This window comes from Alligator mississippiensis, chromosome 2 (assembly GCF_030867095.1).
Source record: "Alligator mississippiensis isolate rAllMis1 chromosome 2, rAllMis1, whole genome shotgun sequence".
NCBI lineage: Eukaryota > Metazoa > Chordata > Crocodylia > Alligatoridae > Alligator > Alligator mississippiensis.
The window spans coordinates 114,194,071-114,206,517 of NC_081825.1; the positions used below are offsets into that span (position 1 = coordinate 114,194,071).

At 39.9% G+C, this 12,447-nt stretch overlaps 1 protein-coding gene across 6 annotated transcripts in view; it reads right to left on the reverse strand.

The window, feature by feature from the left end:
* Nucleotides 1–1,305: 1,305 nt before the first annotated feature.
* ABHD18 (abhydrolase domain containing 18) overlaps nucleotides 1,306–12,447 on the reverse strand; it is a 47,245-nt gene continuing 36,103 nt past the window's right edge. For 5 of the 6 annotated variants that reach the window (XM_059722075.1, XM_059722073.1, XM_059722076.1 and 2 more), the window contains 2 exons: nucleotides 6,855–7,017; nucleotides 1,306–4,046 (listed from right to left, as the gene is read on the reverse strand). In XM_059722075.1, the coding sequence (XP_059578058.1) occupies nucleotides 3,995–4,046; nucleotides 6,855–7,017 (215 nt within the window). In that variant the 3' untranslated portion in view covers nucleotides 1,306–3,994. Of the gene's footprint in view, nucleotides 5,942–6,854; nucleotides 7,018–12,447 lie in introns of all 6 variants that reach the window. The other variant, XM_059722074.1, reaches the window with a different exon arrangement.

Here is a 12,447-nt window from a genome sequence, read left to right on the forward strand (position 1 = left end):
CCTAAGTTCAGTTGTTTTCAGTTGGGGTCCTGTGGCAGCAGCCAGGTAAAACTACCCTGTGCCCACTGCTGCTGTCTATGCCACAGTCCTTCCCTAGATGTGCAGTAGGCATGGAGCAGCTTTATCAGGACACAGCACAACTTAGTTGAGAAGCACTGAAGTATGTTGCTATTGGTCCTGACCAATAGCAGTTCTCAGCCAGGAGATCCTGCCACATTCAAAAAGTAGAGGAGGGGCACTATGACTTCAAAAAAAAAAATCACAATGTCCAGTCATTTTTCCCCAGCAGAAAGAAAGCATCTCCAGATCCCCAATGGTTATAGTGGGACTCTATATACAGAATTGAGGTGGGGGGAGAGAGGAGGAGTAACAACTGTCACAGAATACAAGGAGCTCTAAGACGCTACCCTTTCATATCTAAACCAGCTTTAGTTAGATTCAACTGAGTTCCTCCCAGATGGAAGGTTTGGGATGGCAGCCAAAGCCCTCTAGCTTCACAGGCCATGTTGGTACCCCCGCTCCAGGTAACCTGTTCCAATGCTTGACCACCCTCATACTCAGTTCCTCCTTATTGCCAACCTACATCTTCCCTGTTGCAGCTTGAACCCATTGCTCCTAGTCATGTCCCCTGTGGCCACATCTCCATCCTTTATAATTAATGTTTAGGTGTTTGAAAGCCTACCAAATCCCCACCCCCTCAGCCTTCTCTTCCCCAAATGAAATAACTCCCTTTCTTTCAGCCTTTCCCCACAAATCACATTTCCCAGGCCTCCAATCATTTTTGTCACTTCGCTGAACTCTTTTCAAGCTGTTCATATCTTGTTAATAATTACTAAACATATGCATATATTTGTAAAGAGAATGCTGTACAAGAAACTTGTTTCTTATTTGCTTTTGTATCCCCTGTATAAGATTAGTTTTTATACAAACTGTTTTCTACTTCTGCATGAAAAGCAACCAACATTTTGGGCACCACTGCAAATTACATATCATAGTGACATTCACTCTAAATTACATATAGTGACATTTTATTGTCATTTCAAATATTCCTTTATATGCACACTGAATTACATAACTGGAAAATACATATGATTTCTTTCCAGATTGTATAATTTATGACTGTGCTGCTTCTAACTGGTTTTTGTTATTAGGTTATAATAAGCAGAAAACCATTTAAAAAGCAACATCTGAATATCACTAGTATTACATGAACCATTTATTTTCTGAACTACTTCTTCTGCAAGTTGCAATAACAAATGACAATGAGATGTAGTCAAGCATATGTTCTCATGAAAGACACAGAAATTATTTGTAGGCTTTTATTGGAAAAACAAAAACAAGAAAAATTATTAATGACAAGTTTATGACAAAGTTAAAATATACGTAAGTTTAAGGGCCTGCCTACTCAATTTTAGAGCAGGAACCTTACCTAACTTATTTTCATATAACCATTATAAGAAAATCGCATTTTAGAGTAACATTATAACACGTATAATTCAGGAATTTAAAACCATAAAAATTGGAAAACTGATTTCAAACAAGGGTGAACCCGTTTAAGCAGCCAGGCTAATAAAGTAATTTTCACACAAGGGATTAAGTAACAGTTTACCTCTGCCAGTCCTCATAAATCTTTGTTTCCAATCTAAGAAAAATTTCAACAGTTCTCTTGAACATACTTCTTTTCAACTGACAACACTCGTTAGTGCTAATAAGTGGAATGTGGTTGTTGGCTCTTGTTATGAGTCAGCACAACCACTCCTTATCTTAGTAGTCCGGTCTTTAGAAAAAAGATCTTGCTTGCATGAGTAAGCTACTTTGGGAAATTAAATCTGGTTAGTGAAGCTGACAGAATACTGAATTTGAGAGGCCAAGCCTCCATTGGGTAAGCAATTTCTAGAGTTGTATTCTCTGAAAATATTTACTTTATAGGTTGCAGTTCAGGAGTTCATTCTTGAATCCCCTCAAATTGCTTTACTCTTTTCAAAACAAGCAAGCCCTTCTCTCTCTCTCACCACCAATTTTCATCTTTCCCCTTCAGAAATATAAAAGGAACAATGACAAACACAGCAATATGCAGAAGCTAGTTTAGAATGTGGCCGTTGGGCTGGATTTGAAAGATCAGTCAAGAACACCAAAGTTTTCTGTAACTTTAGTAGACAAAGGAATGAGAAAGTAGTATGTCAGATAGTTGTCCTTAAATTTTAGTCCAGTAATCACACTTCAAAGTTAATCTGATATGCATTTAATTTTCAAAACTTTTTATACTCTGACTAACATAACATTCAGCATTTTAAAATGTAATTAAATGTGTTGGACCAACCTTCTCACTTGCTTACAACATTATAGTATTTAATAAAAATGTATATCAAGGGAATGGAATTCTATTTGAAACAAACAACTTAACTTGAAAGAAAAAGTATTCAGTGACTTCTACAACATTTGTACCTTTAAAAATAAATTTACAAATTCTTCTGTTCCAGTTTTTCCTGGACTTATCTAATTTATGGATGGACTGTAGTCTGGTCCCTACACTTCTCACTTTTCAGATTAAAATGTTTCAAAGGCATGTTTATACAAGCAGTATGATCCATATTCTGCATATATAAAGCAGCAATTTCAACCTATAAGTTAAAATGCTCTACTTGAAAGTTAAAGGCACATATTCAGACTTGCAGTTTCTGCATTAACCTGAACTGACAAACATGGTTTCTAAATGCTATTCAATTGCTATAAATCAAAAAGATACTAAAAACATGCTTAAATTCTAGACTCTTTCACAGTCTTAAAAAAAAAAAAAGTCATGGATGAGTGCTTTCATGGAATAGATAAATTAACAGTTTAAGAAGTGAAACTTCATGGCATACAAGGATCTAAATTTTATTACAATGTGTTCAGAATCCTAAATATTTCTCTTTCATACAATTAAAAACTTGTTATTGTTTAAAAGTTACAAATAAAGGCTGATCTCATCTTCTACTTTTCATATAATTCTTAGACCTCTGGGTAACCTGAACTTGGATGTGCAAAAAAACCCAACCCTTTTGAACATCTAAGTACTGACTGAACTTTAAAAAAGAATTCTGTTCAAGAGTCTTAAAATATGGCACTTAAGAGTTGTTGTGCTATCATATACATTTAAATTACTGCCATGAAAACAAAACATGTTCAGTTTTAAATCACTGTTATAAAATGCTATTGGGATCAACGTATTCCCCAAAGGTATATATTTAAATAATTATTCATCATGTGCTCTGCTGTCAGTTACTTTTTCAGTTCTGTATACCAACCAGTGAATGCCTGGAACACTGTGCAACTTTAAAAAAAACAAAACAAAAAAAACTAATAAGAGATTTCCAATGCATCATATAAAGATGGATCTATTAATCTCTCTTTTCCTTTAGCTGCCACATTTTTTTCCAAGACTCCCTCCCCATATGTAATTCTGCACTTTGAAGTCCCAATGCTAACCAAACAAGAGCAGCCTGTAAGGGGAGTACTAGTAAAACCACTTCCTTAAACAACAGCACAGGAAACAAAGATAGACAGGGCAGGTAGTAAAATCTGGTTAACAGGAATACAGCAAAGACTAAACAGAGAAAAGTGTTACAGTCCTAAAAGAAAACTTTTAAAATGTCATTCACATTACATTGGTCTCTTTTCAACAGATATGCAAGCCATTCAAAAAAAAAAAATCAAGTCATTTCATATATGTGATAAAAACAGATTAAACATGGAAGGATCTTTCATTCATTAACAAATGTTGCCAAAACTTTCACCATTAAAATTAAAGCAAATACATCTTAGACTGGCATTTGGTTGAACTGAAACTACTATTTTTTATGTTTTACCATTGGTAACTGGTAGAAAACATTCAAAATCGGTGTCCATTCATTTAATGTTGATGGAATTTGCTTGCTTTACAAAGGAGTCTAATTTGAAATTCCAGATTGGGAAAGCTCACACCATACCAGATTGAGTATATTCATGAAGATTACTACAAAGCATATTTCTGAAGAAAGCGTTCAAATGCATCATATATGGCTTGCCTAAAATAGAGAATGGAGAGAATAATCATAGGCTATTTAGTATAACTTGCGAAGGAAGAGATAAGCTGCTAATTGTAATTCTTTACTTTATAAAAGTATGGCCTGAGGAGTTCTTGGGGCAGATGAGACTTCTAACTGCCATAAAAGCCATAGCATAAACGCTCGTGTCATGGCACTGTCCAAGTCTTAATGAATCTGCAAATATTGCTAAATACCTGCCATCAGCAAATCTCAAACAGGACCCTAAAAGAAGGTTCAACACCTTAACAACTTCCCTGATCCACTGACAACCCCAATCCAGTACCACCTTCTCTAACTTGCTCCAGCTGCCAATTAGCTACAGAAGCCTGGGAATGAAACTGGCATAGGAAACTCAGCCTCACACCTGTAGTTAGGAGGCATGGTATAGTAACATTTAAGAGGAGAGAGACAGGTTAGCTGTGTTAGTCTGAAGTCACAGTAAATATGCACTTTATAGACTAAACCCAGCAGTTGACAACCTTTTCAGGGTGTGGGCCAGACTGATCCAGTTTGGGTCAGAGGCAGGGGGTGGGAGGGCAGACTGTAGGTGCTGGGACCCAGGCAAAAACGCTGCTTTTCCCCACAATGGCAAAAGGGAATATGTCTACAGCTGGTGCTCATCCCCACGATGGTGGCAGCTGGATCCAGCTGGATGGTGGCACCCTCCAGGACCAGCCATCGCTATTTTCCCCCCCGCAATTTCAAAAATCCGTAATTTTAGTGTTTCTGGCAGGTCCCAAGCATGCCAGATTCATAAGGTTATACTGTATATATTTTATACATATAAGCAGAAGAACTTGTGAACTCAGAACTTGTTTCTATGTAATCTTGTTTATTTAGTCTATAAAGTGCATATCTACCCTGCCTTCTGCCTGACTTCAGACTAACATGGGTTATTACTTCTCTTTGCTAATGAATGGTACTACACTCAGCTGAATGAAATGGAATTCAAGTTCATGAAAGCTTATGCTTGTATATCTTATTTAGTTAACCTATAAAGTACACAGTAACTTCTATGCCATTCAAGGGGTCTCCTGTATAGGAGTTCCAACACAGGAAAGTAGCACATGGTAGGCTTATGTCTGCTTTGCACCAATGCAAAAACAACTGAAACAAGTCACAGGATCAGTCTCAGTTATTCTGAACATGTCTCAGGGGAGGATTCAGTAGTCACATAATGGCTCTTTCAAAGAAGTTCTGAATATTTCCATGATACTGGCTCCAATCCAAGTCAGTAGTGACAGAGCCTTCATTAGCTTATCATTCAATTGTTTGTGTGACATAAGTGAGTGATTGCAAAACTACATGGAAAGATCTGATCACAGTTGTAAGGTCATTCACAAATGGCACTCTTGGAGATCTGCATAGTCGGGTATTAAATAAGTGCAAGTCAATCATATAACATTGTAATAGCATACAAAACTCTTGCTATGAGCATTAAGCAAAGCTTTTACTGACTCCATAGTAGGCCAGTATTATAGCACATAGCTTCTTGCTCTGTGAGAGTGACCGAACCATGAACCTAGATAGTAGAACGTTGTAATACAGCGGAATGTGGTAAACACCAGGTGTGTTAGATCACGATTCATCCCCAAATTCTTAGCTTGAGATAACCAAATCCCTAGTTCAAGATAACATTATTCACTCCAGACTATATAAGCTATACATTCTTAAGTTACGAGTAGTTCCTCAACTCTGGCGAGAATCCTGACTTGCGCAGAGCCCAGCGCAGGCTATCGCATCCCCGAGATTGAGTCACTTCAGGGCCAGAGAAACTATGTGGAATAGCAGCTGCTGCCTAGAACTGATGTGAAGTGATCATCCTCTCTGCTCTGTCCTATTGCCTGCCTCTGTGAGTATCCTTAAGTAAAGCTCTGCAAGAGTGAGAACAACCGTGAGTACGTCCTTTGTTCAAGCACGGGGAATCTTCTCAACCCAGTAGTTCATTCTAAGACAAACATTATTCTAACTTTTTAAACAATTTAAGAATTGCATTCATAATAGAAACAATTTTTTAGAAAAGTTGACATTGCAATGTTAAATCAAGGGCTACAGCATACTGCTCAACTGGCAGGCAAGCTAAATATAAATTTGGACTTTACCTGCTTATTCATTCCCACAGAAATGAGACTAGCAAAAAACACAGACTGTCTACTGAACACAAGTTATTACCATCTAGAAAGCATATTCTAGTGTGTAATGAATTAGGACTACCGGAGAAGACATGGATTTCATTCTTGCTTCTGCCAGTGGCTTTCTGGATGAATTTAGGCATGCCAAATCATTTCTGTGCCTCAATTTACTTTAAGGTAGAGACAATAGTGCCTTAAAACCTAATGAGGATTTCCACTATATAAAAGAAAGGGATATCAACCTTCTTAGAATAATTGCAGGTTTGTTTTTTTAAAGAACGATATGCTGGTGGACACAGCTCATGTGCTCAGGATTAACTAATGGTCAAGTCTGAAGAATTTTTTTCCCAGACCAACTCTGCAAGGTCTGTTGGGGGTTTTGTCTTCTTTATATATACTCATAATCACCAATGCAGCTATCCTAACATGAGTTGGGGCATCACCCATTTCCTAAGCAAAATATGCTCAGATTCTCAATTTCCTTCCATGGCAGGGGCTAAGGTATTGGTGACAACCTTGGCTTTCCTGCCCTCTTGCTATGGCTAAAATGGGAGGGGGGGGGTCCAAAAAAAAAAAAAAAAAAAAAAAAAAAAAAATTACATGGTTGCCTGTGATTTCTTCAAGGCCACAAACATGTTTGGACTGCTTATCTCACCTAAAAAGTCCTTGTTTGAAGAGGTAGGCACTGATATGACCTCCATCCAGATATCTGATTTCACATCCTGGCCAGATTTCTTGAAGGCTACGCACTCCAGTTCGTGGGACATATGCATCCTCCTTGGCTTGAACAACTATGATTAAGCTTGGATCCACTGGAACTAGGTAAAAAGAAAAAAAAAAAAAATGGAAAACCAAATTCTTTGAGGTTAACAGTATACTTCACTTTAAGGTTCTTATAATGAAGATGCTTTAAAACTGTAAGGAAATACCTTTAACAATTTACGTAGCAATTTAAAACTAACTGCATTTTCCAATAAGTGGTAATTTTTTCCTGCTCCCACTCAGTGTTCTACTCCACTCCCACTTGTCTTCTTTATTGTAATCACAGAATCAGATAAGATTAGGGTTGGAAGGGACCTCAGGAGGTCATTTAGACCATCCCCAACAATATCATCATAGCCAAGGATTTGTTTACCCAGGTCTTCAAAACCTCTAAAGACAGAGATTCCATAAACTCTGGGTAGCTATTTCCAGTTCTTTATTAGCCTCCTTGTGAAAAAAATTTTGCTAATATCTAATAGGGCTATGCAAAGCTTCGGTCCCTGATTGGATATGGTGGAGATTCGGCCCGATTTGGTGGCTGAATCTCTGAAACCAAATCGAATCAGGAGACCCTTTACTCTCTCCGAATCGAAATCCTCCAAATCAATTTGGAAAGATTCAGCAATTTGGACATAGACACAGCTTTAAATGTTTTTCCTACATACCTCAAGGTACCAGGTGGCTTGCGAATGCTGCAGTGGTGGGAAGGATGGAGAGTCCCACAGGAGCACGAGGGTGTCCCCAGCATGCTCAGTAGCAAACCCTGAAGTAGACCAGAAGCACTTCCAGTCCACTTCTGGGTCCCTCGTGGAGTGCACTGGCCCCCCTCCCCACACCCTCCCGGCACCTCCTGGGTCTAGGGGGCACCCAGTGTTCCCCTGCGGCCCATTGCCAAGCCAGGGGAATGCTTGGGGGGGGGGGGGTGGCCTGCATACTCCCCGGCAGACCTGGGTTTGCTGCCAAGCATGTGCCCCCCCCCCCCCCCCCCTTCGTGTTGCTGTGGGACACTCCATCTGCCCCACCATTGCAGCGTTCACAAGCCGTGCCTGGTACCTCAAGGTATGTAGAAAAAACATTTAAAGCTGCGTCTATGGCCAAATCACTGATTCTCCGAATCAGCATCGTATCTTCAGATTCAGATTTGGCTGAATAGAATCAGGGATTGATCTGAATCAACAAATCAAATAGGACCTGTTTTGCACACCCCTAATATCTAACCTGATATCTAATACCTAGCTTCCCTAGCTGCATCTTGAGATCGTTACTCCTTGCTCTGTCATCTGCCACCACTGAGAACAGCCTTGCTCCATCCTCTTTGGAACCACACTTCAGGTACCATAGAATCATACAAAATTAGGGTTGAAAGGGACCTCACGAGGTCATCTAGTCCACCCCCTGCTCAAAGCAGGACCATCCCCAACTAGATCATTCCAGCCCGGGCTTTATTAAGCCAGGCCTTAAAAACCCCCAAGGATAGAAATTCCACTACCTCTTTATGTAACCCATTGCAGTGCTTCACCACCATCTTATTGAATATTAGGAAAAATGTTCTCACTCCAAACCTCCCTTGCTGCAACTTAAGACCATTGCTCCTTGTTCTGTCATCTGTCACCACTGAGAAGAGTCTAGAGCCATCCTCTTTGGAGACACCCTTCAGGTAGTTAAAGGCTGCTATCAAATCCCCCCTCACTTCTCTTCTGCAGATTAAGCCCTATTCCCTCAACCTCTCCTTATATGTCATGTCCCTGCCCCCTTAACATTTTTACTGTCCTAAACTGGACTCTCTCCAACGTGTCCACATCCTCTCTGTAGCAGGGGCCCCAAAACTCCAGATGTAGCCTCGCCGGTGCAGAATACAGTGGAATAGTTACGTCCCTTGATCTGCTGGCAATACTCCCACTAACTCAGCCTAATATGCCATTAACTTTCTTCACAACAAGGGTACACTTGGCTCATATTCAGCTTATTGTCCACTGTAACCCTTAGGTCCTTCTCTTCAAAGTGGCTACTTAGCCAGCCTGTACCAGCAGATGGGATTGTTCCATTCTATGTGCAGAACTTCACATTTGTCCCTACTGATCTTCAAGAGATATGGTTTGGTCCAATCCTCCAATTTATCTAGGTCTAGCTGAATCCAGGGTCTACCTTCCAGCCTATCTACTACTCCCCACAGCTTAGTGTCATCTGCAAACTTGCTGACGGTGCATTCCATTCCATCTTCCAAATCATTGATGAAGATATTAAATAAAACCAGCCCAAGGACAGAGCCCTGGGGCACTCTACCTTGATACTAGCTGCCAACTAGACATCAAGCCATTGATTACTATCCTTTGAGCCCAACCATCCAGCCAGTTTTCTACCCACCTTACATTCCATACATCTAACCCATAATTCCTTAGCTTGCCTGCAAGAATGCCATGGGACTCTGTATCAAAAGCCTTGCTAAAGTCAAGGTATTATCACATCCAATGCTCTCCCCACATCCATAAAACCAGTCATCTTTCATAGAAGTCAATCTAGTTGATCAGGCATGACTTGCCTTTGGTGGATCCATGCCAACTGTCCTGATCCCCTTCTTCTCTAAGTGTTAAGAACTTGGATTCTTTGGGGACCTACTCCATGATTTTTCCAGGAACTAAGGTGAGGCTGACTGGTCTGTAGCTTCTTCCCTTTCTTAAAGATGGGCACTATATTTGCCCTTTTCCAACTGTCCAGAACCTCTCCTGATCACCACAAGTTTTCAAAGATAATGGCCAGTGGCTCTGCAATCACATTGGCCAACTTCCTCAGCACCCTTGGGTGCCTCACATCCAGCCCCATGAACTTGTACACATGTCCAGCTTTTCTAAACTGTCCCTAACCCACCTCTGTTGGCTGCTCATCTTCTCCCAAAACTGTGCTGCCAGGTGCAGTAGCCTGGGAGCTGATCTTGCCTGTAAAGACTGAGGTAAAAAAGGCATCAAGTACTTTAGCCTTTCCCACATTATCAGTCACCAAGTTGCTTTCTCCATTCAGTAAGGGACCCACACTTATCCTGATCCTCCCTTTGTTGCTAACATACCTGTAGAAACCTTTCTTGTTACCCTCCACATCCCTTGCTAGCTACAGCTCCAATTGTTCTTTGGTCTTCCTGATTTCATCCCTGAATGCCCAAGCAATACTCTTATACTCCTCTTTAGTCATCAGTTCAAATTTCCACTTCTGTAAGCTTCCTTTTTTAGTTTTATCTCATTCACACATTCCCTGCTAAGCCAAGCTGGTCTTCTGTCATAATTGCTAGTCTTCCTGAGCATCAGGATGGTTTGTTCCTGTGCCCTCAGTAAGGCTGCTTTAAAGTACAGTGTACAAGTAAAGTTGTTAGAAGAAAAAGTTTTTAAGCAATAAGACTACACTTTGAACAACTTTACTTTTCACAGGAGAAGGGGAAAAAAGGATCTGAAATGGAAATTTGAAATGGAATCTTAGACTAAAATCCAACTTTATAAAAGAAAAAATACAAATCAACTTCTACTATGAGATAGCTTCTATTAATCCACAATTATCACTGAGTCAACCACACAACAAACTAAATGAATGCAATGGTTCAACACAGCTCTCTCTCGTCTTCTCTTCCTTAAGCTCTGAGGTTTTCTAATATTTGTAAACAGTAATAATATTTTAAAATACAGTCCCCATAAAAATCCAAAGATTCCTATTAGCCAACATTACATATGTTTGGGGTATGCAGTTACAGAGTTGGCTGATGATCTAGAAACATCTTAAAATTTAACTCTCAACTATATCAAACAACTACAGCCAAAAGCAGGTCTTGCTTGGTGGAAGTATTCACCCTTAGTTCTTGATAGGAAAGAACCTAAATACACAGCACAGGGTAGTGGGAGCCAACCTTTTTGGCAGGCATGCCACAAGGAAAGTCATGTCTCCTCCCCCAACGCCTCTCCGACTCCCTAACCTTGCCTGATCATTGCTCTGCTCTCTCCTTCTTGCCTTATCTGCTGCTATTCCCCCTGCTCTCTGCCAAGTCTTCTGCATGCCACACAAAAGTGGCTGCACATGCCACTTGGGGCAGGGAGGCATACAGCAATTTTCAACTAGTTCCAAACAGGACTCAAAGATTTGTTGGAGTTCCTGAAGCTCTCATTTACATACATTTCAGGTTTAAAATAATCAAGAATAATTTTGAACCAGAGCATTAAAAAGAAAACTAGACGATCTATATCAGATGTACATCCATTTTTTATTTATTTTTTTTTTTTTAGAAGGCAGCCCAAATACATTTCATTATGCAAAGACAACCTATGATATACTTTCCAATTCAAGGCACAAGCTTTCTGCAGTTGATGTTGCATCATGCATACACCAGCTTTTTACAGAAAACTTAATATGAATTGAAGCTGCCTTGCATACTTAGGGGGTAGGATAAGTTAGTTAGCAGCAGACAATTTTTATGAAAAGTAAATTTTAATTTTAAAAAAGACAAGGCAACTCTACTGCTGGTGCTGCCATTTATGGCACATATGCGACTAAGTTTCCTGAGACTCTGGACTCCAAGAAGGTCAAAAGGCTTTGCACACATAGGGTCCCCAACTGCAAGCAATGGAATAAACATTCCAACTGTTTGCCTCACTAACAGTTCAAGAAGGGAGGGAGAGAGAGAGAGAGAGAGAGTTCACTGCAGTAGTCTAAAGTCAACTGCTATCTGACAAAGTAGGCTGTTGCCAATGAAACCTTAATACAGTACCTCTGAACCAGTCAGTTTTTAAGGTGCCACCGAACGTTCCTTCGGCCCACTAGTCTTCAAGAAAGATTTTTCCGTATAGTGTTGGCAGGTGTTGTGGGTCACTGACAGATTCATCTCAATGCTGGATAGTCCAGACAAGTGCACCATGAGAGTTTTTCACCACCCCATCTTAGCTGACTACTGAGGCAGAAAATTTGCTAGCACAGTTCCGAGCCTAAATATCAATGGTGCAAACATCCCAGCGATAATCAGGTACTTGCCTAACCACCACACCTATACGTTATAAAACCAAAAGCAGACCATCTCAATCACAGGAATAAATGGTTTAACTAGGCAGATGAATTATGATTTTCAGGTGGCCTTCTGGTCCATTGGCAAAAACTCAGAGTGCAGATGGACTAGCCTACCCGATTTAAATATTCATCTATATCCAAATTCTACTACAGGACATGAAACATGTTCACAAACGCCCACTCAGTAAAACAAAAGAATCAGGAAACTATACTTTTTTTTTTTCTTTTTTTTTTTACACAAAGTCTTGGTGATTCTCAGTACCACCCTCAATCTGCATAAATTGAAGACCTCAGGTACTTATGCAAGAGAGCTTTCCTGAGTGTGATTCTCTTGACCAGAGTGCTAAACTTTGAGCGCTGGACAGCTACATATATAGTTAAGTCCACCATTACAGCTAGAATATCAGATCTTATTTCAGGGAACTATGGCATATAACACTTTATAGTCAGTT